Source organism: Pan paniscus, chromosome 9 (genome assembly GCF_029289425.2).
Source record: "Pan paniscus chromosome 9, NHGRI_mPanPan1-v2.0_pri, whole genome shotgun sequence".
Lineage (NCBI taxonomy): Eukaryota > Metazoa > Chordata > Mammalia > Primates > Hominidae > Pan > Pan paniscus.
This window is the reverse complement of record NC_073258.2, coordinates 75,041,729-75,064,755: the sequence shown is the minus strand read 5'-3', so window position 1 is coordinate 75,064,755 and position 23,027 is coordinate 75,041,729. Positions and strand designations below refer to the sequence as shown.

At 38.1% G+C, this 23,027-nt stretch overlaps 1 protein-coding gene across 5 annotated transcripts in view; it reads left to right on the top strand.

Annotated features, from left to right (window-relative positions):
• Positions 1-23,027, top strand: part of C2CD3 (C2 domain containing 3 centriole elongation regulator) — a 159,570-nt gene that overhangs the window by 49,124 nt on the left and 87,419 nt on the right. For all 5 annotated transcript variants that reach the window (XM_055094647.2, XM_003814675.6, XM_055094648.2 and 2 more), the window contains 7 exons: positions 3,468-3,622; positions 7,225-7,434; positions 7,927-8,039; positions 12,655-12,773; positions 15,333-15,455; positions 18,201-18,695; positions 21,150-21,301. In XM_055094647.2, the coding sequence (XP_054950622.2) occupies positions 3,468-3,622; positions 7,225-7,434; positions 7,927-8,039; positions 12,655-12,773; positions 15,333-15,455; positions 18,201-18,695; positions 21,150-21,301 (1,367 nt within the window). The remainder of the gene's footprint in view (positions 1-3,467; positions 3,623-7,224; positions 7,435-7,926; positions 8,040-12,654; positions 12,774-15,332; positions 15,456-18,200; positions 18,696-21,149; positions 21,302-23,027) is intronic.

The following is a 23,027-nucleotide window of genomic DNA, read 5'->3' as shown; positions in this document are numbered from 1 at the left end:
ATTTCATGACTTCCCACCTTCACAGTCATCACTGATACTGTGTTCCCTATAGGATAAAGAGGAAATATTTATTACACATTTATTACCCATTTTCTGTGTGCTAGGGACTTCACATCTTATCTGTCATTTATTAAATACTTGGGGGGGGTTGTTTGTTTTGTGTTTTTATGGCTGAAACTAATAGAACACTAAATACTGTTTTTAATTCATTATTTTGTTTAATTCTTTTTTTTTTTTTTTTTTGAGACGGAGTCTCTCATTCTGTCACCCAGTCTGGAGTGCAGAGGCATGATCTCGGCTCACCGCAACCTCCACCTCCCAGGTTCAAGCCATTCTCCTGCCTCAGCCTCCCGAGTAGCTGGGATTACAGGCACATGCCACTGCACCTGGCTAATTTTTGTATTTTTATTAGAGACAGGCGTTCACCATGTTGGCCAGGCTGGTTTTGAACTCCTGACTTCAAGTGATCCACGCACCTCAGCCTCCCAAAGTGCTGGGATTACAGGTGTGAGCCATCATGTCCAGCTCTGTCTTATTTAATTCTTTTACCAGTCGCATGAGATAGTATTATCTCTCTTTTATATAGCATGAAACAAAAGCTTAAAGAGGTTAAGTACAAATAATTAAGTGGCAGAACTGGAATTCTCACCGTAGTCTATCTGACAAAAAGCCTGTATGTTTTTCTGCTAGACCACAGTGTGTCATCAGCCTTGAGCATGGTGTTAGAATCTGACCCTGACTGACCTCTCTAACTTCATCTCCCACTTATACCCGTTACCACTGGAGTCTCCAGCCATACTGGAGTCTCAAGCCACTTGCCACTCCTGAAACATTTTAGCTTTTTTTTTTTTTTTTTCTGTAGAGACAGGGTCTCACTATGTTGTCCAAGTTGGTCTCAAACTCCTGGCTCAAGCAATTCTCTTGCCTTGGCCTCCCAAGGGGTTGAAATTACAGGCATGAGCCACTGCACCTGGCCTTAGCTCTTGTATCTCCCTATTTTTTGCTGGTACTAATCCTTCTACTTTGAATGTTGAAATGCTCTTAGCCATCTGATAAACTTCATTCTTGAAGGAGAGGATGTGGAGAAATAGGAATGCTTTTACACTGTTAGTGGGAATGTAAAGTAGTTCAACCATTGTGGAAGGCAATGTGGCAATTCCTCAAGGATCTAGAACTAGAATTACCATTTGACCCAGCAATCCTATGACTGGGTGTATACCCAAAGGATTATAAATCATGCTACTATAAAGACACATGCACACGTATGTTTATTGCGACACTATTCACAATAGCAAAGCCTTGGAACCAACCCAAATGTCCATCAATGATAGACTGGATTAAGAAAATGTGGCACATATACACCATGGAATACTATGCAGCCATAAAAAAGGATGAGGTCATGTCCTTTGCAGGGACATGGATGCAGCTGGAAACCATCATTCTGAGCAAGCTATCACAAGGACAGAAAACCAAACACGGCCTGTTCTCACTCATAGGTGGGAATTGAACAATGAGTTCACTTAGACACGGGGCGGGGAACATCACACACTGGGGCCTGTAGGGTGGTTGGGGGCTGGGGGAAGGATAGCATTAGGAGGAATACCTAATGTAAATGATGAGTTGATGGGTGCCACAAACCAACATGGCACATGTATACATATGTAACAAACCTGCACGTTGTGCACATGTACCCTAGAACTTAAAGTATAATTAAAAAAAAAAAAGAAGTAATCTTACAATCATGCTGTTCAGTGTAGCTACTAGCCACATGCCACTGCTTAAATTAGTTGACATTATATAAAATTTAAAATTTATTTTTCAGTTGCACTAGTCAATAACCATTTTTAAAAGCTGCCACTCAAAGGATAACTTAAAGGCAAAAATCTTTGTAATTTTGCCTTTTAAAAGTTGTATTGTGGTGGTGTGGTGGCTCATGCCTGTAATCCCAGCACTTCAGGAGGCCAAGGCGGGCAGATCACTTAAGGTCAGGAGTTCGAGACCAGCCTGGACAACATGGTGAAACCCTGTCTCTACTAAAAATACAAAAATTAGCCAGATGTGGTGGCGCATTCCTTTAGTCCCAGCTACTTGGGAGACTGAGGCATGAGAATCACTGGAACCTGGGAGGCGGAGGTTGCAGTGAGTGGAGACCGCGCCACTGCACTCCAGCCTGGGCAACAGACTGAGACTCCATCTCAAAAAAAAAAAAAAAAAAGTTGTATTGCTTCCAAGAAGACATTCTTATCATGCTTATTTAAATTAATTTGTCCCCCTATCACAGATCAACACATTATACCCCCTGACACGCTGAAAAAAGGGTAGTTTTAAATGATAGACTTAAAATAACTTTGGGTTTGTGTCCTGAATTTATATTATATTAGCAAGCTTTATGTCTTTTTTTAAAAATGGAACCCAGTAACTATAATGCCATCTTCTCTCTTTATTTTACATTTTGTGATATAGAGGGCTGATCAGTCCATTGCAGTAGCTGCCTTTTCTCAAAATAAAAATGAATTGCAAGGGGCTTAGCCATTGGTTCTCTCATTAAGAAAATTTGTGACTATAGTAAACAGTTCATTTTAGCAAGATTAAAAGCAGAATGAATCATTTGTAGTGTAGAATGGTGACAAAAAGTAGTCTTGGCTGGGTACGGTGGCTCATGCCTGTAATTCCAGCACTTTGGGAGGCTGAGATGGGCAGATCACTTGAGCCCAGGAGTTTAAGACCTGCCTGAGCAACATGGCCAAACTTCCTCTCTACAAAAAATACAAAAATTAGTCAGGTGTGGTGGCTCATGTCTGTAGTCCCAGCTACTTGGGAGGCTGAGGTAAGAGGATCACGTGTGCCCCAGGGAGGTCAGGGTTGCAGTGAGCTGTGATTGTGCCACTGCACTCCAGTCTGGGCAACACGGTGAGACCCTGTCTCAAAAAAAAAAAAAAAAAAAAAGTCTATCCAGATAATTAGGTGACATCGTCCAAGTCATTTGGCCTCAAACTATGGTAGAAATACAGGCTTTGAAGCCCATGGAGATCAAAATCTGGCTTTACAGCTATGGATCATAAACAAGCTGCGTTACTTTTTTCAGCTCTGATTTTCTCACTTGTAAAAACTGAGATAAAGGAACCTTGTCGGAATGTGGTGAATATTAGAAATATACATGTAGCATTAAGCATAATACCAGACATATAGTCTATAGTCAATAAATAATGGTTATTATTATTGAGAATTTGAAAGAAGAATCTACCTTCCTTTATTTGCTTTGAACTGAACTTGTAGGTTATTTTTGTGAACTTCAGATTATTTTTGTATAACCAGGAGAAATGTGGGATTATCTCCCTGGTGTCAGTTCTTTCTTTAAGAGAATGATGTATGTACAGAGAAGAACTTGCTTTCTTTAGAGAAATGTTTCGTAGCTACAATTCCCAAAGCAGCAATCATTTAGTGTCTCTGTTTCTTCCTCTCCATAGAAATCTGATACCAGCATCAGTGATTTCCTCAGTGAAGAGGATGATATCATCCCTTCTAAAAAAATAAGCCAGTCAACAGCTCTTGCCAGATCATCTAAGGTTCTGGAGTCAAGTGATCATAAGCTGAAGAAGAGGTCAGCAGGCAAGAGAAATAGGTGAGCTGCTCTGACTGTTTATTTAAAGGTAAACACAAAGGAATGTTATTTTCACAAGATCTCCCAAGGTGAAATGACCCATTTGCCCAGCACCATCAGAGTGATTAATTACAATAACTCAGTAAACATTGTAATTCTTAAAAATGTAATAATCTGAAAAGATGGCTAAATTTGTTTTCCATAGGTTTTGGGGAACAGGTGGTGTTTGATTACCTGAATAAGTTCTTTAGTGGTGATTTCTGAGATTTTGGTGCTCCCATCACCCAAGCAATATGACACTGTACCCAATTTGTAGTCTTTTTTTTTTTTTTTGAGACGGAGTTTCGCTCTTGTTTCCCAGACTGGAGTGCAATGGCACGATCTCAGATCACCGCAACCTCCACCTCCTGGATTGAAGCAATTCTTCTGCCTCAGCCTCCTGAGTAGCTAGGATTACAGGCATGTGCCCCCATGCCCGACTAATTTTGTATTTTTAGTAGAGACGGCGTTTCTCCATGTTGGTCAGGTTGGTCTTGAACTCCCAACCTCAGGTGATCCGCCCACCTTGGCCTCCCAAAGTGCTGGGATTACAGTTGTGAGCCACCACACCCGGCCTCCAATTAGTAGTCTTTTATCCCTCACCTTCTTCCCACTCTTGCCCTCAGTTTCCAAAGTCCATTGTATCATTCTTATGCCTTTGCATCCTCATAGCTTAGCTTCCACTTATGAGTGAGAACAGATGATGTTTGGTTTTCTGTTCCTGAGTTACTTCACTTAGAAAAATGGTCTCCAATTCCATCTAGGTTGCTGCAAATGCCATTATTTCATTTCCTTTTTATAGTTGAGTAGTATTCCATATATATATATATATATATATATATATATATATATATATATATATATATATTTGAGGCCAAATGACTTAGACGATGTCACCTAATTATTTGGGTAGACTACTTTTTTTTTTTTGAGACGGGGTCTCACTGTGTTGCCCAGGCTGGAGTGCAGTGGCACAATCACAGCTCACTCATATATATATATTCATATATATATACACACACACACACACGTATATACGTGTATATATACATATATACATGTATGGGTATATATACACGTGTATACGTATATATACGTATGTATACGTATACACGTATATATGTATATTACATATACACGTATATATGTATATATACATATACACGTATATACATATACATGTGTGTATATATACATATATACACGTGTATATATACATATACACGTGTATATATACACATACACGTGTATATATATACACGTGTATATATGTATATATACACATATATACACGTGTATATATATACATATACACGTGTATATATACACACACGTATATATGTGTGTGTATATATATACGTGTGTGTGTATATATATATATACACACACATATATGTATACCACAATTTCTTTATCCATTCATTGATTGATGGGCATTTAGGCTGGTTCCATATTTTTGCAATTGCAAATTGTGCTGCTATAAGCATGCAAGTACAAGTATCTTTTTCATATAGTGACTTCTTTTCCTCTGGGTAGATACCTAGAAGTAGGGTTGCTGGGTCAAATGGTAGTTCTACTTTTAGTTCTTTAAGGAATGTCCACACTGTTTTCCATAGTAGTTGTACTAGTTTACATTCCCACCAGCAGTGTAATAGTGTTCCCTTTTCACCACATCCTCACCAACATTCTTTTTTTTTTTAATTTTTTATTATGGCCATTCTTGCAGGAGTAAAGTGGTATCGCATTGTGGTTTTGATTTGCATTTCCCTGATCATTAGTGATGTTGAGCATATTTTCGTACGTTTGTTGGCCATTTGTATATCTTCTTTTGAGAATTGTTTTTTCATGTCCTTAGACCACTTTTTGATGGGATTGTTTGATTTTTTCTTGCTAATTTGTTTGCATTCTTTATAGATTCTGGATATTAGTCCTTTGTCAGATGTATAGATTGTGAAGATTTTCTCCCATTCTGTGGGTTGTCTGTTTACTCTGCCAACTGTTTCTTTTGCTGTGCAGAAGCTTTTTAGTTTAATTAAGTCCCATCTATTTATCTTTGTTTTTGTTGCATTTGCTTTTGGGTTCTTGGATATGAAGTCTTTGCCTAAACCATGTCTAGAAGGGTTGTTCCATTGTTATCTTCTAGAATTTTTATGATTTGAGGTCTTAGATTTAAGTCCTTGATCCATCTTGAGTCAATAGTTTTATAAGGTGAGAGATGAACATCCAGTTTCATTCTTCTACATGTGGCTTGCCAATTGTCCCAGCACCATTTGTTGAATAGGGTGTCCTTTCACCACTTTATGTTTTTGTTTGCTTTGTTGAATATCAGTTGGCTATAAGTATTTGGCTTTATTTCTGGATTTTCTATTCTGTTCCATTGGTCTATGTGTCTATTTTTATACCAATGCCATGCTGTTTTGGTGACTGTGGCCTTATAGTATAGTTTGAAGTCAGGTAATGTGATGCCTCCAGATTTGTTCTTTTTGCTTAATCTTGCTTTGGCTATGTAGGCTCTTTTTTGGTTCCATATGAATTTTAACATTTTTTTTTCCTAGTTCTGTGAAGAATGATGAGGGTATTTTGATGGGAATTGCATTGAATTTGTAGATTGCTTTTGGCAGTATGGTCGTTTCCATATTTTTGATTCTACCAAGATAAGTATAATTTAAATGGTTAAGGAAGAAAGCAGAATTCTAGGTTGTATGTGTACTGTGATCACAACTGTGTAGAAAATATGCGTAAGGAAAGCAAATGAGAAGGAATACACAAAAGTGACAATAGTAGTTACATTAGAATAGTGGGTAACTGAAATAAGGTCTGTGTCCCTTCTAGAAAAACCTAAATTTGGAGTTTCAGTTTCTGTACTCATATGTATTGTATAATGTATGTGTGTGTATATATGTTGTGTGTGTATAAGTGTGTGTATATATATGTGTATATATATGTATGTATATATATATGTATGTATGTGTGTGTGTGTGTGTGTATATCTATATAGTATTTTTAAATTTTTTTTTTTACCTGGGAGCATAGATTCAAATTACCCTGAATATACACTCTCAAACCTTTAGATTATATTTTTTTTTACATTTTTTGAGATTTCTTATACTATAGGACCAGAATTCTGATAATTAAAGCTGTTTCCAATCCTTGATAACTTGTGAATCAAGATACTTGGCTGGGTGTGGTTGTTCACACCTGTAATCCCAGCACTTTGGGAGGCTGAGGCAGGAGGATTGCTTGAGTCCGGGAGTTCAAGACCAGCCTGGGCAACATAGTAATATCTCATCTCTACAAAAAATACAAAAATTAGCCGAGTGTGATGACCCATGCTTGTGGTCCCAGCTACTTGGGAAGTTGAGGTGGGAGGATCATTTGAGCCCAGGAGGTCAAGGCTGCAGTAAGCCATGATCGTGCCACTGCACTCCAGCCTGGGTGACAGAGCAATACCCTGTGTCAAAAATAAAAATAAAAAAATAAAAACTTGCTGCCCTCCCTTTTTCCTCATCTTGCCTATGCAAACTAGATTGTTTCATGTGAAGCCTGTAGCAGTATGCCTCACTGCTTGTGTGAACTCCTTTCAGAAATTTGGTTGAACAACAGATGCTCTCAGAAACTCCAGAAGATGCCCAAACGATGACACTAAGTGTGGATAGACTGGCCCTTTTGGGTAGAACACATTCAGTCAGAATCATCATCGAAACCATGGGAGTTCCTCCAGATAGTCCTCAGATGACCCCTGGCAAAAAAAGCTATGCTGGTCCACCACCTAAGGTGACTACAGCAAAAAAGCGGTATGTCTCTAACATGAGAAAGCTAAATTTGACATTTTTGGAAAGTGTGTCTGATGGTAATAATCAACAATTGCATAATACTGTGATTTGGGATGTGTTTTCATATGCATCATTTAATCTACAGAAATATATTGAATCCCTGCTATATCCCAAGAACTGTGTAAGTAAGTATGGGACTAAAGAAAATTAAGATACAGACTCTGTTCTTACATATCTTACAGTTAGCAGGAGAGAGAAACATTTAAATGGCTATCTATAACATAAAGCTTTAGGGCCCAAAATAGATGTTTTGTATTAAAAGTGCTGTGGGAACACAAGAAAGGGAGCCTTTGATTCTCTCAGACAGGATTGGTGGAAGGCTTTGAAGAAGAGGTAGGGCCTCTGAGTACTAGAGGTCCTGAAAATAAGATTTCAAATATATGTTGGATTTATCAGACGGAAATTAGGTTTATTGTTTGGTTAGTTTTTAATCACTTTTTTTTTTCTTTTTAGCACTTTCTTTGTAGAATATCACTTTCCTGTGGGCTTTTCGGAAAGCGGATTGGGAAAGACAGCTTTGATCACTGAGGTTGTTCGACTCGCCTCCAATAAAATTACAGATGGAAGTAAGAGACACACTGGTTTTCTGCACCTTAGACATTCTGACTTTGGAAGAATTTTTGAATTCCTAATTACTCATTTGACTTTTTTTTTTTTTTTTTTTTTTTTTTTGACATGGAGTCTCACTATTTCGCCCAGGCTGGAGTGTGGTGGCTCAATCTCTGCTCACTGCAGCCTCCACCTCCCGGGTTCAAGCGATTCTCCCATCTCAGCCTCCTGAGTAGCTGGGATTACAGGCGTATGCCACCACACCCAGCTAATTTTTGTATTTTTTAGTAGAGACAGGGTTTCACCATGTTGGCCAGGGTGGTCTCGAACCCCTGACCTTAAGTGATCCGCCTGCCTCGGCCTCCCAAAGTGCTGGGATTACAGGCATAAGCCATCACGCCCAGCCAATATTTTCAAGGCTGTGCAACCATCACCACAATCTAATTTTAGAACATTTTCATCCCCCCTAAAAGAAACCCCATACTTACTAGCATTCGCTTCGCATTTCCCTCTTCCCCCAGCCCTAAGCAACTGCTAATCTTTCTTTCCCTATCAATTTGTCCATTCTGGATGTCTCATATAAATGGAATCATGCAACTTGTGATTTTTGTGACTACTATCTTTGACTTACCATAATATTTTTAAGTTTCATGTTATAGTATATATCAGTACTTCATTCCTTTCTATGGCTGAGTAATACTCCATTGCATAGATATACCACATTTCATTTATCCTTTCCTCAGTTGCTGGACATTCGTGTTATTTCCACTTCCTGGCAATTTTGCATAATGCTGCTATGTGAACATTTGTGTACGTGGTTTTGTATGGACTGTGTGCTTTCATTTCCTTTGGGTATATATCTAATGGTAGAATTGCTGGGTCATATGGTAACTATGTTTTAACTTTTTCAAGAACTGCCAGACTGTTTTCAACAGTGGCTGCACCATTTTCCCACTAGCAGTATATGAAGGTTCTAATTTGTCTACATCCTCGTCAACACTTGTTACTTTCCATTCTTTTTTATTCTGGTCATCCTGGTGGATGTGAAGTGACATCATATTGATTTTGATTTGCATTTTCCTGATGGCCAATCATGTCAAGCATCTTTTCATGTGCTTATTGGCCATTTATAGATCTTCTTTGGAGAAATGTCTATTCAGATCCTTTGTTCATTTTCAAATCAGGCTTTTTGTTATTGAGTTATAAGAGTTCTTTGTATATCCTAGATACAAGCCCCTTATGAGATCTATGATTTGCAAATATTTTCTCCCATTCTGTGGGTTGTCCTTTTACTCTCTAGACGGTATTGTTTACAGCACAAAAGTTTTTAATTTTTATGTACTCTAGTTTATCTGTTTTTTTTCTTTTGTTGCTTAGGCTTTTGGTGTTGTCTTTTTTTTCTAATTTGTTTTAAATATTTCAGATACAGAAAAAGGATAATATAATAGACATTTATGTTCCTGCCACCCAAAATTACAGCCACTTTTCTAATATATTCTGAGGATAGCTTTGCCTTGGTTCTCCAGTTTGATCTATGAATAGTTAGTTCATCAGTGTTAAGTTTATTCTCTGGGAAGTAGTTTGAGAAATAAAAGATGTGGTCCTAACACTCCTACTACATAGTCAAATAACTTTTCCTTTACAGCATAGTAACATGGGATTTTTAAATTTTTACTTTGCTTTGTTTTGTTTCCTTTTTGAAATAGATAATCCATTCACATGGTTCAAAATTGAACGGTTGCATCCTTGTAGACAATCAAGATTGTTGCTTTTATATCCTTCCTTAAGCCATTATAGATAGATAGATAATGTGTGTGTGTATATATATGTGTGTGTGTGTGTGTGTGTGTGTGTATATATATATATATATCAGCAAATATGTTTACTCCAGGGGTGTCCAATCTTTTGGCTTCCATGGGCCACGTTGGAAGAAGAATTGTCTTGGGCCACACATAAAATACACTAACAGTAATGATAGCTGATGAGCTTAAAAAAAAATCACAAAAAAATCTTACAGTGTTTTAAGAAAGTTTACAAATTTGTGTTGGGCTGCATTCAAAGCCATCCTGGGCCACTTGTGGGTTGGACAAGCTTGGTTTATCCCTTCCCCTGCCTCCCATCCCCCATGTTTCTGCAAGTGTTAGTGCACCATACACAAGTTGAGTGTCCTTTCTTCAAAATGCTTGAACCAGAAGTATTTAGGATTTCGAATTTTTTCAGATTTTGGAATATTTGCATATACATTAATAAGATATCTTGGGGATAGGACCCAAATCTAAACATAAAATTCATTTATGTTTCATATAGACCTTATATGCATAGCCTGAAGGTAATTTTATACAATATTTTTAATAATTTTGTGCTTGAAATAAAGTTTTCACTGCATTTTGACTGAGACCCATCACATGAGGTAGGGTATGGTATTTTCCACTCTGGCATCATATTGGCATTCAGAAAGTTTTGGATTTTGGAGCATTTTGGATTTTGAGTTTTGGGGTTAGGGCTGCCCAACCTGTACATGGTTCTGCACCTTGCCTTTAACATTATATCTTAGGAATTTTTGCATATCAGGACGTAAAGAGGAAAGAGGAAACTCACAGATGAGGAAAGAGGAAACTGAGACATAAATTAATTAAGTAGCTTGTATGAGATCACACAGCTGGTTTATGGTAGAACTAGAATTTCAACCTAGCACCATTTCGATTCCAAAATGTGCCTTAATCTGTATTGCTTCTTAAACATTATTGTTGTTGTTGGCCACAATGATTGATCTTCTCTACATTTTTCTGAGAAGGATTATATAGGAAATGTGGAATAAGCATTGAGCAAAGAATTGCAAGACTGGGTTCTAGTTCTGATTATACCACACACTAATCATATGCCTTAGGCAAAATCACTTTCTTACCTGTGGGCCTCTCTTAACAATAATATGGATTAGACTAGGTATTAATCTGGATCCCTTTCAACTCTTGAAAAAAATCTTCTCTGGGACACTGTTAGCAAGTTATTTACCTGAATTTCTTCTTCACTTACTGCCTTAACTCACTTTTCAGTGGTAAAAAATAATGAGCTTAAGAAACAGAATTATATAAGAAATATAGTAACAGTGCAAGAACATACCCAAGTAGTAAGGAGAAATTGAAATAGGATTGTTTGTACATAAAGAATTTTACAGTGTTCAAAGTGCTTTTTCCTTTATTACCTCAGTTCATCCTCCCAGCACACCAATGAGGTGCAGGTGTTATCTTACTTCCCTTTCCCAGGTAGGGTAACCAGATAAACTGATCTAGTGGATGTGGGCTTCCTGGCCCCAGACCTTTTGTTCATAGTTCCTGTGCATTGATCCACATAGCAAGGTCCAGATCCTGTCCAACAGTGCCAAGAAAAGTATAGAGTCGCCAGTTAATATGGCCAGAGATGAATAGAGAGATCAGTAGCTTAAAATGGGTCATTTGAATGAATGCTAGAAATAGCAGATTCTCTTCATACATAACTGGGCCTCTTGTGAAGATTCTTCAGATTCATGATCCATTTTAACAGCCTTAGCAGTGAATGGACAGGAAGATCATTTTATAGGTGATAAATTGTTTCTGCGGTGGTAAGTAATAGTAAGTATTAGAACTGGAGCTTAAACTTATATCCTTTGATTCTGGTCTCAAATTCTTTTTATTTATTTATTTATTTATTTATTTATTTATTTTTGAGACAGAGTCTCACTCTGTTGCCTAGGCTGGAGTGCAGTGGTGTGCTCTAGGCTCACTGCAAGCTCTGCTTCCCGGGTTCACGCCACTCTCCTGCCTTAGCCTCCCAAGTAGCTGGGACTACAGGCATCTGCCACTGCGCCCAGCTAATTTTTTTTTTTTTTTTTGTATTTTTAGTAGAGACGGGGTTTCACCATGTTAGCCAGGATGGTCTTGATCTCCTGACCTCATGATCTGCCCATCTCGGCCTCCCAAAGTGCTGGGATTACAGGCGTGAGCCACCGCACCCGGCCTCAAATTCTTTTTATTTACCAGTTAAAACTCCATAGCCATGAGCACAAACTCAAATACCACCATCACTTTATCCACTTACACTTATAGTTATAGCAGAAACCCCTTCCTTTCCACCCAAGAGACAGACTACTTTGCCTGACACTACTAGCTAACATCAGTACCTGATAACTTGTTTGTGACAGTAAGAGTGTCCAGAAGGTAGGCTTATTTTTGTATTATAGTTTTTTATTCCATTCTTCTATTTATCCCTCATTGTTCCACCTCCAACCAGCCCCCTTCTTTTAGTATACTACCTACAAACTAGTCTTTTAAAAACAGTGCTATTACCTAAAACCCAGTGAAGTATGTAGATATGTCTCCTTACACATCCAGTACTCATATGATTGACATTCATTTCTCATGGCAAAGCAGAGCAACATAGCACTGCCTGTCTTCTGTGTACTATCTCCAGAGTTTTCTCTTTGTCCCTGCTCATTCAATCCTACAACCCTAGCACTTTCTGTGAAAGCACACTGACTCAATTTCTGCAGGAGATTTTAATTAAATTTGAAAGGGAGGCAGGTGGTATCAAGGCATGAATTGATGATGACTTCAGTTGGGTGGTGTGACATGTCTGTGTGTCTGGTTCTCCTTACAGAGGTGAAGTTCCAGCAGCGATTTGTGTTTCCAGTACAGTTTGGTGGCCCAATGATAGAGCACTGGTGGAATTCCAACCTCACTTTCCAAATTTATGTAAAGAAAACTCCACAGAAAAAGGTACTTTGAGTGATTTTGGCCTTTGCCTTACCTTCACACTAGGGATTTGGAGGATACCTAAAATTATATTCTTACCTAAACTAGGAATCTTCAGGTTCAGGCAGTACTAATAATCCATTGTTATTATTATTATTATTATTATTATCATTATTATTATTACTACTACTAATCTCTGCTATTTGTCATGGGCCAGATATAATACTAAAGGCTCTACACGAGCACACTATCAATTTTAATCACCACAACTCTGTGAATTAGGTACATTATTATATTTGTTTTACAGATGAAGAAACTGAGATTTAGTTAACATGTCTAAGATCACTCAATCTAATGAAAGAGCCAGGACACCATCCCAAATCTGCTGTCTTTAGATCTCAAGTTCTTAACCTCTTTATTGTGCTGTTCCCTTCTAAAGAAAGGTAGCTGTATTGATACAGGCTATTAGCCTTAATTTGAGATTCTACTTCCTGTTTGCAGGCAGAATACATAAGGTATCCAAGCCCAAAATAATATAGTTGTGAGTAGCAGTTTTGATCAACTAATTCCAAGTTTATAAAATTGCTTGCAGCTGGCATAATGTAAATCAATAAACTATAACAAGCAGTTTTTACTTCCTTCAATAAAAGAGTAGTCTTTATAATCTTTTGACCTCTTATTTGGTATGGATAGCATGAAGAACATCTTGTTTTCTTTTGTTTTTTTCAGAAGACATATACAATACAGGTCCTTTTTGAAAAATTATAGCAAAATAGGAATGGTGGGTAAGGCACATCATTTCATAACCTCAAGATAAACTCTATTAACATTTCAATGTATTTACATTGAATCATTTTCCTATACCTAATTAATGGCATTTTTTTTCTTTCTTTTTTTTTTTTTTTTTGACACAGAGTCTCGCTTTGTCGCCCAGGCTGGAGTGTAGTGGCGCGATCTCAGCTCACTGCAAGCTCTGCCTCCCGGGTTCACGCCATTCTCCTGCCTCAGCCTCCCGAGTAGCTGGGATTACAGGCTCCCACCACCACACCTGGCTAATTTTTTTGTATTTTGAGTAGAGATGGGGTTTCACCATGTTAGCCAGGATGGTCTCGATCTCTTGACCTTGTGATCTGCCCACCTCGGCCTCCCAAAGTGCTGGGATTACAGGCATGAGCCACCATGCCCGGCCGGCATTTTTTTTCTAATTATAAAAGAGTTTTACGTATTTTTGTAGAAAACTTGAAAAATAATTTTTAAAAGGCAAAAATTGCCTGTAATTCTGTCACCAAGAAATAACTATTGTTAACATTTATGACTATCTGCATTGTCTTTTTCCAATGAATACAGTATGTTGTATAATTTTGTATGTAGGTTTTATTCTTTTTATCATTTAGCATCTTGAGGGTTTTTATTCATTTTTCTTCAAAAATATCTATTTAATGTTTTTCACATAATTTTGTAAGTATTTGAAGGTTTATGATATATATGAGTTAATACCCTTTTATCAAACATTATAACAAATAACAGTTAATATTATTAGAAACTTTTAGTAAATGTTATTTTAATGGCTACATGTTATGCCATCATATGGATGTGCTGTATAATTAGCTTAATAATTCCTGATTATTGGACAACTAGGTATATCTCATTGTTAACTACTTTTAACATATACATATTTGTGTATAAGCTTTTTATGCATTGTTTCTTATTTCTGTGTGTGTGTGTGTGTGTGTGTGTGTGTGTGTGTGTGTGTGACACAGTTTCATTCTTGTTGCCCAGGCTGGAGTGCAATGGCATGGTCTCAGCTTACTGCAACCTCAGCCTCCTGGGTTCGAGCGATTCTCCTGCCTCAGCCTCCTGAGTAGCTGGGATTACAGGCACCTGCCACCATGCCCAGCTAATTTTTTTGTATTTTTAGTAGAGACGGGGGTTTCACCATGTTGGCCAGGCTGGTCTTGAACTCCTGACCTGAGGTGATCTGCCCGCCTCAGCCTCCCAAAGTGCTGGGATTACAGGCATGGGCCACCGCGCCCAGCCTGTTTATTATTTCTTTAGTACAAATTCCCAGAAATGGAATTACTGGGCCAAAGAGCATAAATATTTAAAGCTTTTAATATCTGTTACCAAATTTGCCATCCAAAAGCATATTGCCAGTTTATATTTCCAGCTTTATGCATATGACAGCCTCTTGTTTCTCCATAGCCTTGATAGCATTAGATATATTAAATTTTACAATTTCCCTAGTTTTAATAGCAAAAATTTGTGACATCTAAATTTTATTTTTTATTTTTGATAGTGAAGTTGAACATTTTGAGTAAGAATTAACTCTTAGTGATAGAAAAAGATAATCTTCCCACCACTTTGTGGCTTATAAAACCCTCTGTAATCTTATAGAGAGAAGTAGCAAAAGCCAGAAGAGAGACCAAAATATGACAAAGTGGGATCTCAGAGTTGTCTTAGATAATTAAGCTTTTTTCTTCCTGAATGGTTTCCTTTATAAGCCATCATATGTTATCACTTTAATTAAGATCACCTGTGGCTTCTCTTTAATTAATCTAAATGTTCTCTTTCCTTCTTTCTCAGCCAGAAGTCATTGGATCTGCGTCACTTTCTTTGCGAGCTGTCATTCAATCAGAGCTGCTTTCTTTCAGTGATCAGCTTCCAGTGCAACAAGAAAATGGTCAGTCTCCATTTGGCCCCCTCAAGGTATGTAGATATACATTCAGGAAGTCAGAAGTATTTGCTGAGTATGCATTATTGGCTGGCACTGAGGATATAGCAGTGAACAAGAAAAGCAAGGTCTTTGATCTTGTGTAGCATCTCTTGAAATAGAGCAGTGGAAGTACTATGAAGGAAATAAATGGTATGATGTGATAGTGAGTACCTGTGAGAAAGTAGGAGATGGTGATCAGGGAGGATCTTTCTATGGAGGTGAAATAGAAGGTGAGATTTGAAGAATAAGAGGAGTAAGTAAAAAACACAGAGACCATTCCAGAGAGAATAACAGGTGCAACAGCCCTAAAGCAGGAGTGGGCTTGGAGTCATCAAGGGATAGAAAGTTGCCAGAGGATAGTGAGCAAGAGAGAGAGTGGTAGAAAGTAGGGTTGAACGGTCAGGTAGAAGCCATATCATCAGAGCTTTGTAGGTAAAGGTAAAGAGTTTAGATTTTAGCCTAAGATCCAAGGAAAGAATGTTGAAGCATGGGACTGACATCATCTGATTTCCATTTTACAAGATTACTGTGTGGAGAATAGACGGCAAGAGGAAAGAGGGAAATGGGCTGTGGCATTAGTCCAGAAAAGAGATGATTGATGGTGGCTTAGACTAGAGTAATTGAAATAAAGAAGGAGAGCAGTAACTAAGTGTGCCTGGTAGAATGAATTCTGGTATATAATTCATTGGAGAGAGGGTTATTTCCTTGTATTCAGGTGAGTTAGGATTTCTTAGATGACAGAATCTGAGCATGTGGCTTCAGTATAGCTTTGTCCTGGTGAGTTTTAAAAATCAGCCGGGTGCAGTGGCTCAAGCCTGTAATCCCAGCACTTTGGGAAGCCAAGGCGGGCAGATTGCCGGAGCTCAGGAGTTCTAGACCAGCCTGGGCAACATGGCTAAACCACATGTCTACTAAAAATACAAAAATTAGCCAGGAGTGGTGGCACACGCCTGTAATCCCAGCTACTCGGGAGGCTGAGACACAAAAATCGTTTGAACCCGGGAGGCAGAGGTTGCAATGAGCCAAGGTTGCACCATTGCACTCCAGCCTGGGCGACAGAGCAAGACTCTGTCTCAAAAGAAAAAAAAATCATCACAGCCATGCCTAAAACATCCTGATGGCTCCCAATCACCCAAAGGATAAAGTACAAGGCTTAATATATGACCCTGGCCTACCATTTCAACCTTCTCTCTTACAGCTTCTCTACCAATAACTATGTCACTCTACGTAAAGAGTCAGTAAGGTATCATGCTGGTTCATGCCTCTGTGTTTTTGTTATTGATTATCATACTGCCTTTTCTTCTTGAAAGCCTTGTCTCTCTTCTTGGTCTTAGTAAATACCACTTTGCTTTAAAGACTTACACAATTATTATTGCAAAAAATTAACATCACCTACTCTTGCTATCCAAGTTATAGTTTTTGTCTGCCTGGTTCATTCTGGACTACAAAGTTTAAAATCAGAAAGGGGTTATAAATAGAATTGATCAACTAGAAATTTTTTCTGTTCTGGCTCTTTTGAGAGAAATACTATTCTGGATAGATTGCTGTCTATATTCAACAGAGTAAAAGAACCTTGCTATGTAACACTTAGGATTTCAGATGGAAGAAACAGCAAGAACCTTTTACCCCTAAGTAATTGAGTCTCCTAACAGTTAGTGACCACTTCTGTTCTTCAAATTCATCATTTATCCTGCATCCCTTTTCTTTTTTACTTTTTAATTATTTAGACTTTTTTTATACCCTTTACTGAGACTCCCCAATTCTTACTATTTCTCACATTTTCTTTATAATTGTCTGTCTGCCTCTTCTCTGCCTCTCTCTCTCTGTCCCTTTATCTCCTCCCCCCATACATGTACATACACATTTTTTTGTGAACTATTTGAGAGTAAGTTGTACATCATGCCTCTTTCCCCCTAAATTCTTTAGTTTATATTTTATGTATTTCCTTAGAACAAGGACATCATCATGCATAATACTCTAGAGTTATAAAAGTCAGCATAGCATTGATACTATATCTGCAGGCTATACTGAGATTTCACCAATTATACCAGTGCCTTTATAGCAAATATTTTTTTCTAGTCCAGGATTTTCTATTGCATTTTGTCAGATCTTTCTAATCTCCTTTAGTCAGGAACAGTTCTGCAGCCTTTCTTTATTTTTCAATATGCTGATATTTTTAAGTAATGCCAGTTATTTTAAAGAATGTTCCTCCACTGAGGTTAACCTGAATCACTTATTACTGTGATGATTGTCAAATGGTGATTTCTAACTCTACCGTCTCTTTTGCATTTATTAATTGGCATTCTATATAGAGAAGCTGTTTCTTCTCTCATATTTATTTTATATCAGGATGGACTCATGGATTCTTATTCAATAGTTTATAATCCATTACTGTTATTCATTCTGATGCTTAAGTTGTCCTAGATTTAGCCAGTGGGAGCCTCTTCAGCTGGATTCTGGGTCCTTTAAACATGGCTCCATTCTTTTCTGGGAACTATCTTATATTCTGGCATAACTTGATCTTCCAGGCTCATCTTTTGTTATTGATAAATCATCTGTCTAGTTTTTCTTAGTCTAGCAAGTTAATGTATATGCATTCTGTTAATATTCTTACTATTAGAGTGTTTGAGGATGAGTTAATTCATTTCCTAATAATCTGATGTTGTTTCCAGCCTCAAAATTCTAATTCCAATTCTAAAGGACATTCTTATTGACTCTTCTCCTTTTGTGTTTTACAGGTAACCATGGAGCTTATTACAGATAACAAAGATTTCACTGGTATCAATACTAAGTTAAGTGGCAACACCCATTATACCCCACTTTGTGCTCCTACAAGTCCAAATAAGGCACTACCAGAACTTAACCAAGATATGACCTGTACCAAAAATCCACAAAACTTAAATCAAATTCATGAGGAAACTGCAAAGAAAGCACAGAACTTGGTGCTCCCCAACCGAAAGTCACCAAGCCCTGTAGCACCACATCCTTCAACCTTCGTAGCTACGCCAGCCTCCCATAATTTAGTCAATCAGACAAATGGGACAACAAAAGAGAGTGCTTTGCTGTTGCATGTGCTGTTGATGGTGCCAGATGGGAAAGATTTTATTAGTGGAGAATCTGAGAAACAATCACCATGCAATGTTTATTTAAATTGTAAACTCTTCAGCACAGAGGAAGTCACCAGATCTGTCATCGCATGGGGCACAACACAGCCGGTCTTTAACTTTTCTCAGGTAACTTTGTACATTCCATATCCATTAGAGGAATATAGGGGTGAGAGACAAATGCCTCCCAAATTATTATTTCGTCTTAAATCTAGAATGTTCAGACTAGAAGGAACCTTTGTAATTATCTGGTGTACAGATTCAGTCCCACTATTGGATGGGAAGAGGGAAAGGCATTGTCAACATTTTAAAACTGTTTGTCTTTATTTCTATTCTGTCTGAGTTCACATGGTTTCTCACTGTTTCTTTTGCCTGAGTTTTGGGATTCTATTCCTTTCTGCTTCCTCTAAGACTTTCATTAGTTAAACCTCCCCATCTGTCTCCAATCTCTCCTTCTTTATTATTTTATTTTATATATTTCTCCTCACATTTATTCTTCTGCCTACTTCAGTATTCATCTTAACTTGATTTTTCTGTGTAATGTGGTGCTTAAATTGTTTTCTTTCTTGGTTTTTGTAACTTTACTGTCTTAATTTCTTCCTCACTCAAAGCTGTTCTTTTTCAGTCATTGGGCCAGAAGGAAAACTAGGAAAAGGGTGGTAACCCCAGTACTTCTTCCTTTAACTGTTGGTGCTTCCACTCTTACTCTATTGCTGGCACTCTTCCAAATCAACCCACTTTTCCCCATGGTCGTCACATCTATCCACACAGCTTCAGCACTCATTTTTATGAAGATAACTTCCATGTCTACATTTCTATATAAGCCAGACATTTCCTTTTAGTTTGAGATTTCTGTATCTAACTGCCTGCTGGTCATTATCACCTGGATATCTCAGAAGCAGTTTACACTTGGCACCTAACACATTGCCTGGCACATACTGGGTATTCAATAAAGATGTGTAAATGAAAGAATGAATTCAAACATGTTCAAATCTGAATTTATCACTTCTTCCAAATCTGTTCTTCCTCTTTTTGTCTGCCCTAATTCAAATTATAATTTACTCAGGCACCTAAGTAGAACCTGTTATTTGTCCTTGACTCTTTCTTATGTAATTACTTACCAAGTCTAATAGATACTACGAACTCAATTATCTGGAAGACATCCCTTTACCTTCACTGCACTGCCACTGCTTCCATTCAAACCTTCACCCTCCTTCCAAATAGCCTTCAGACTGGTATAGCTGTTTCCCAGCTCTCTTTATGTCCATTGCCTCCTTTATGCACCAATGAGAATGACCTTTCTAAAACACTAACCTGAACATTTTACTTCCCTGCTTAAAGCCTTTCCGTGATTCCCTATATCCTTCAAGATGGAATGTAAATCCTTGGCATCCAAGACCCTTTGAAAACTGACTGTATGTACTTCTCCAGCTTCAGCTCCTGCCACTCTTCCCCTTATACTAGATAGCCCAGCTGTGCTCAGCTACTTAGACTTTCCTGAATATTCTCTTCTCCTACTTCTGTATCTTCATATGTGCTCTTTCTTCTGCCTTGAATTTCCTTTAAGCCTTCTTGACACCACTTAAGCAGAGCTTTTTGTATCAGTTAACTCCTGCTCAGCCTTGAGATTTAAGGTTACTTTGTCCCAGAAGTAGTTGCCTGCAACTTCCTTATTTGGAGGTTAGGTTGCTGTTCTAGTTTTACTTTTTTTGGTTTCAAGGAACAGAAATGTGTTCAGGATATAAACACTAGGTTTGTATCCACCTTGTGTTTCTTAGGTGGATACAAAAGTAGCTCTGCTCTGTTTTCTGGTGTCTTCCTCTCATCATCCCTTTTCTAATTTCACGCTTTTTGCCTCTCATGTTTTCTATTGGTTTCAACATTGGGGCTTATTGACCTTCTACTGTTACAGTTGTCCCTACAGCTTGGGTTTCTTCAAATTGGTGGGCCCTTGATTCTACCACTAATTTGACAAAGGTGCTTTTGGCTTAGATCTCTGATTCTCTTTGTGACCTGTCTTTTTCAACTATCAACTGGCCAATTCTGGAGTAATTTTATGTTGAAAATCCAGAGGAGCAGTTGGCTTTGCTCTTTACTGTGACACCTGTTGGGCAGAGCTTTTGGCACTTGGCCATTTTATTAAATGCTATCCAGCCAGTGAATTGGCTGCCCTTTGATAAAATACTCAACTCTTGTCAAGTCAGTAGCATACTTGTTTCAAAAACATCTTTCTTTCAGTGGGGTTTACTAGTGGATCACTTTGCCTTAGAAAGGGTTGGACGAGTTTGGCAGGCACCATGTTTGACATATTTAACAACCTTCTCTGTGTCCTCAAAGCTCCACCTGTATGAGCTTTGTCATCAGAGAACTTACTGTTTTGTATCTGGCCTTTATGTGTTAGTCTCTAACAGCAGACTGCTACTTCTCTTGAGGATACAGAGTAAGTTTTATTTGAATGTCTTTAGCTCATAACACTGTGTGTTAACAATAGGCTTTCTGTAAATGCTTATTGAATGAAAGTATAAATTAATATTTGTCTCAGGTATGAGTTTTTTGTTTGTTTTGGTTGTTCCTCTCTCTTAGGTGATTCCTGTCTCTCTGTCTTCCAAATACCTGGAAAGGCTTAAGAACAATGTGATGGTAATTGAAACTTGGAATAAGGTGCGGAGCCCAGGACAGGACAAGCTGCTCGGGCTGGTGAAACTTCCCCTCCACCAGTTTTACATGTCATTCAAGTAAATAGGACCTTTTGGAGTATTCTTTATTGTGCATCTTTAACTTTGCATGGACTGAAAAGGAATTCTTTTGATTTGCAAACATGAATAGCCCAGTAATCCCTTGAAGGACTTTTTCCAGTTTCAACAGAGTTGCTGCTCTTTCTCCTATTCTAAAGCAGTCTTAGAGATATTGCTTACCATGTTTCAGGCACTATGCTAAAAACCTTGCAACATCAAGTCATTTAATCTTCTTGACAAACCCTCTGAGGCAGGTACTTCTATTTGCTTTTTTGTACAGATGAGTTAACAGAGATTCAGAGAAGTTAAATTACTTGTCACATACATTATAAAGTGAAGGGTTAGGACCCAAGATAGCATGGCTCTGGAGTCCACACTTCACCAAAAAACTCTATTGTCAAAAGTTACCACCTCTCAAAAGGTGGTTTACCATTCCGTCACGGAACTTCAGTATTGTTCACATCAACTATTTGCAAGTTTTATATAGTGAATATTATCTTTTAGACCTTCAGATTTGATTGCTCCACCTCACTTTTAACACATAGATGGGGTATTGATTAACCTGAAGGTTATTTCGTTCCTCAATACAAACTGTTTCTTTTTTGTTGTTTTTCTTTTTTTTTTTTTTGAGACAGAGTCTCACTCTGTTGCCCAGGCTGGAGTGCAGTGGCGCGATCTCGGCTCACTGCAAGCTCCACCTCCTGGGTTCACGCCATTCTTCTGCCTCAGTCTCCCAAGTAGCTGGGACTATAGGCACCTGCCACCACACCTGGCTAATTTTTTGTATTTTTAGTAGAGACGGGGTTTCACCGTGTTAACCAGGACAGTCTCGATCTCCTGACCTCATGATCCGCCCGCCTCAGCCTCCCAAAGTTACGGTGTTACAGGCATGAGCCACCGCGCCCAGCCCAAACTGTTCCTTTTTAATTTTGACTCAAGATTCTGATTTTTAATTATTTTAGCACTGACCTCTTTCCTAGCAGCCTTCTCATAGTTCTGTGTTTTAAATGTTGTGTTTTACATTTTACAAAGAGCACCTTTGTGGGCATTAGCTCATTTGAACCTTACTATAACCCTATAAAGTATTGTTATTATCCCTATATTACAGATGAAGAAATTTGTCCTTTAACTTGCAGAAGTCACTTAACCTCTCTGACTTTCTTTTCCTCATCTGTAAAATGAGGGTGATAGTAGATTACCTATCTCTCTTGTGGAACAATCGTGAAGATCTAGAGAGAAAATACATGGATATGCCTTCTGTGAACAGCTGAGTATTAATACTTACAACAGTAACATTGGAAATCATGGCCAGGCTGGGTAGTCCTGCTGGAATCGTGGATGCCACTGTCTGCTGTAGGCTGTTAGTTTTCCTTTTTTTCTTAAATTATGATGTTAGTTTGGTCTGGTGTTACCCTTGTTCCACTTCACTTCTCATTCCATTAGATCTCATTCTTTGCTCAGAGTGTGTAAAATAATAGTAGCTACCAGTTACTGGGCATCTTCCATGTACCAAGCATCATAGTTGGTATTTTGTATGTTATCTCAGTTTAGTCCTAACAACCACCCTTTGATGGAAGTTTTTTCATTGCGTACGTTTTAAAAATGACAAAACAGACTCAAAAATGTTAAATGAATTGCTTGAGTCACACAGCAAATAAGTGGCAGAGCTAAGATTCAGCATGGCATTATAAATCATTTATCAGAGCTTGAATCCCAACTTAACCTC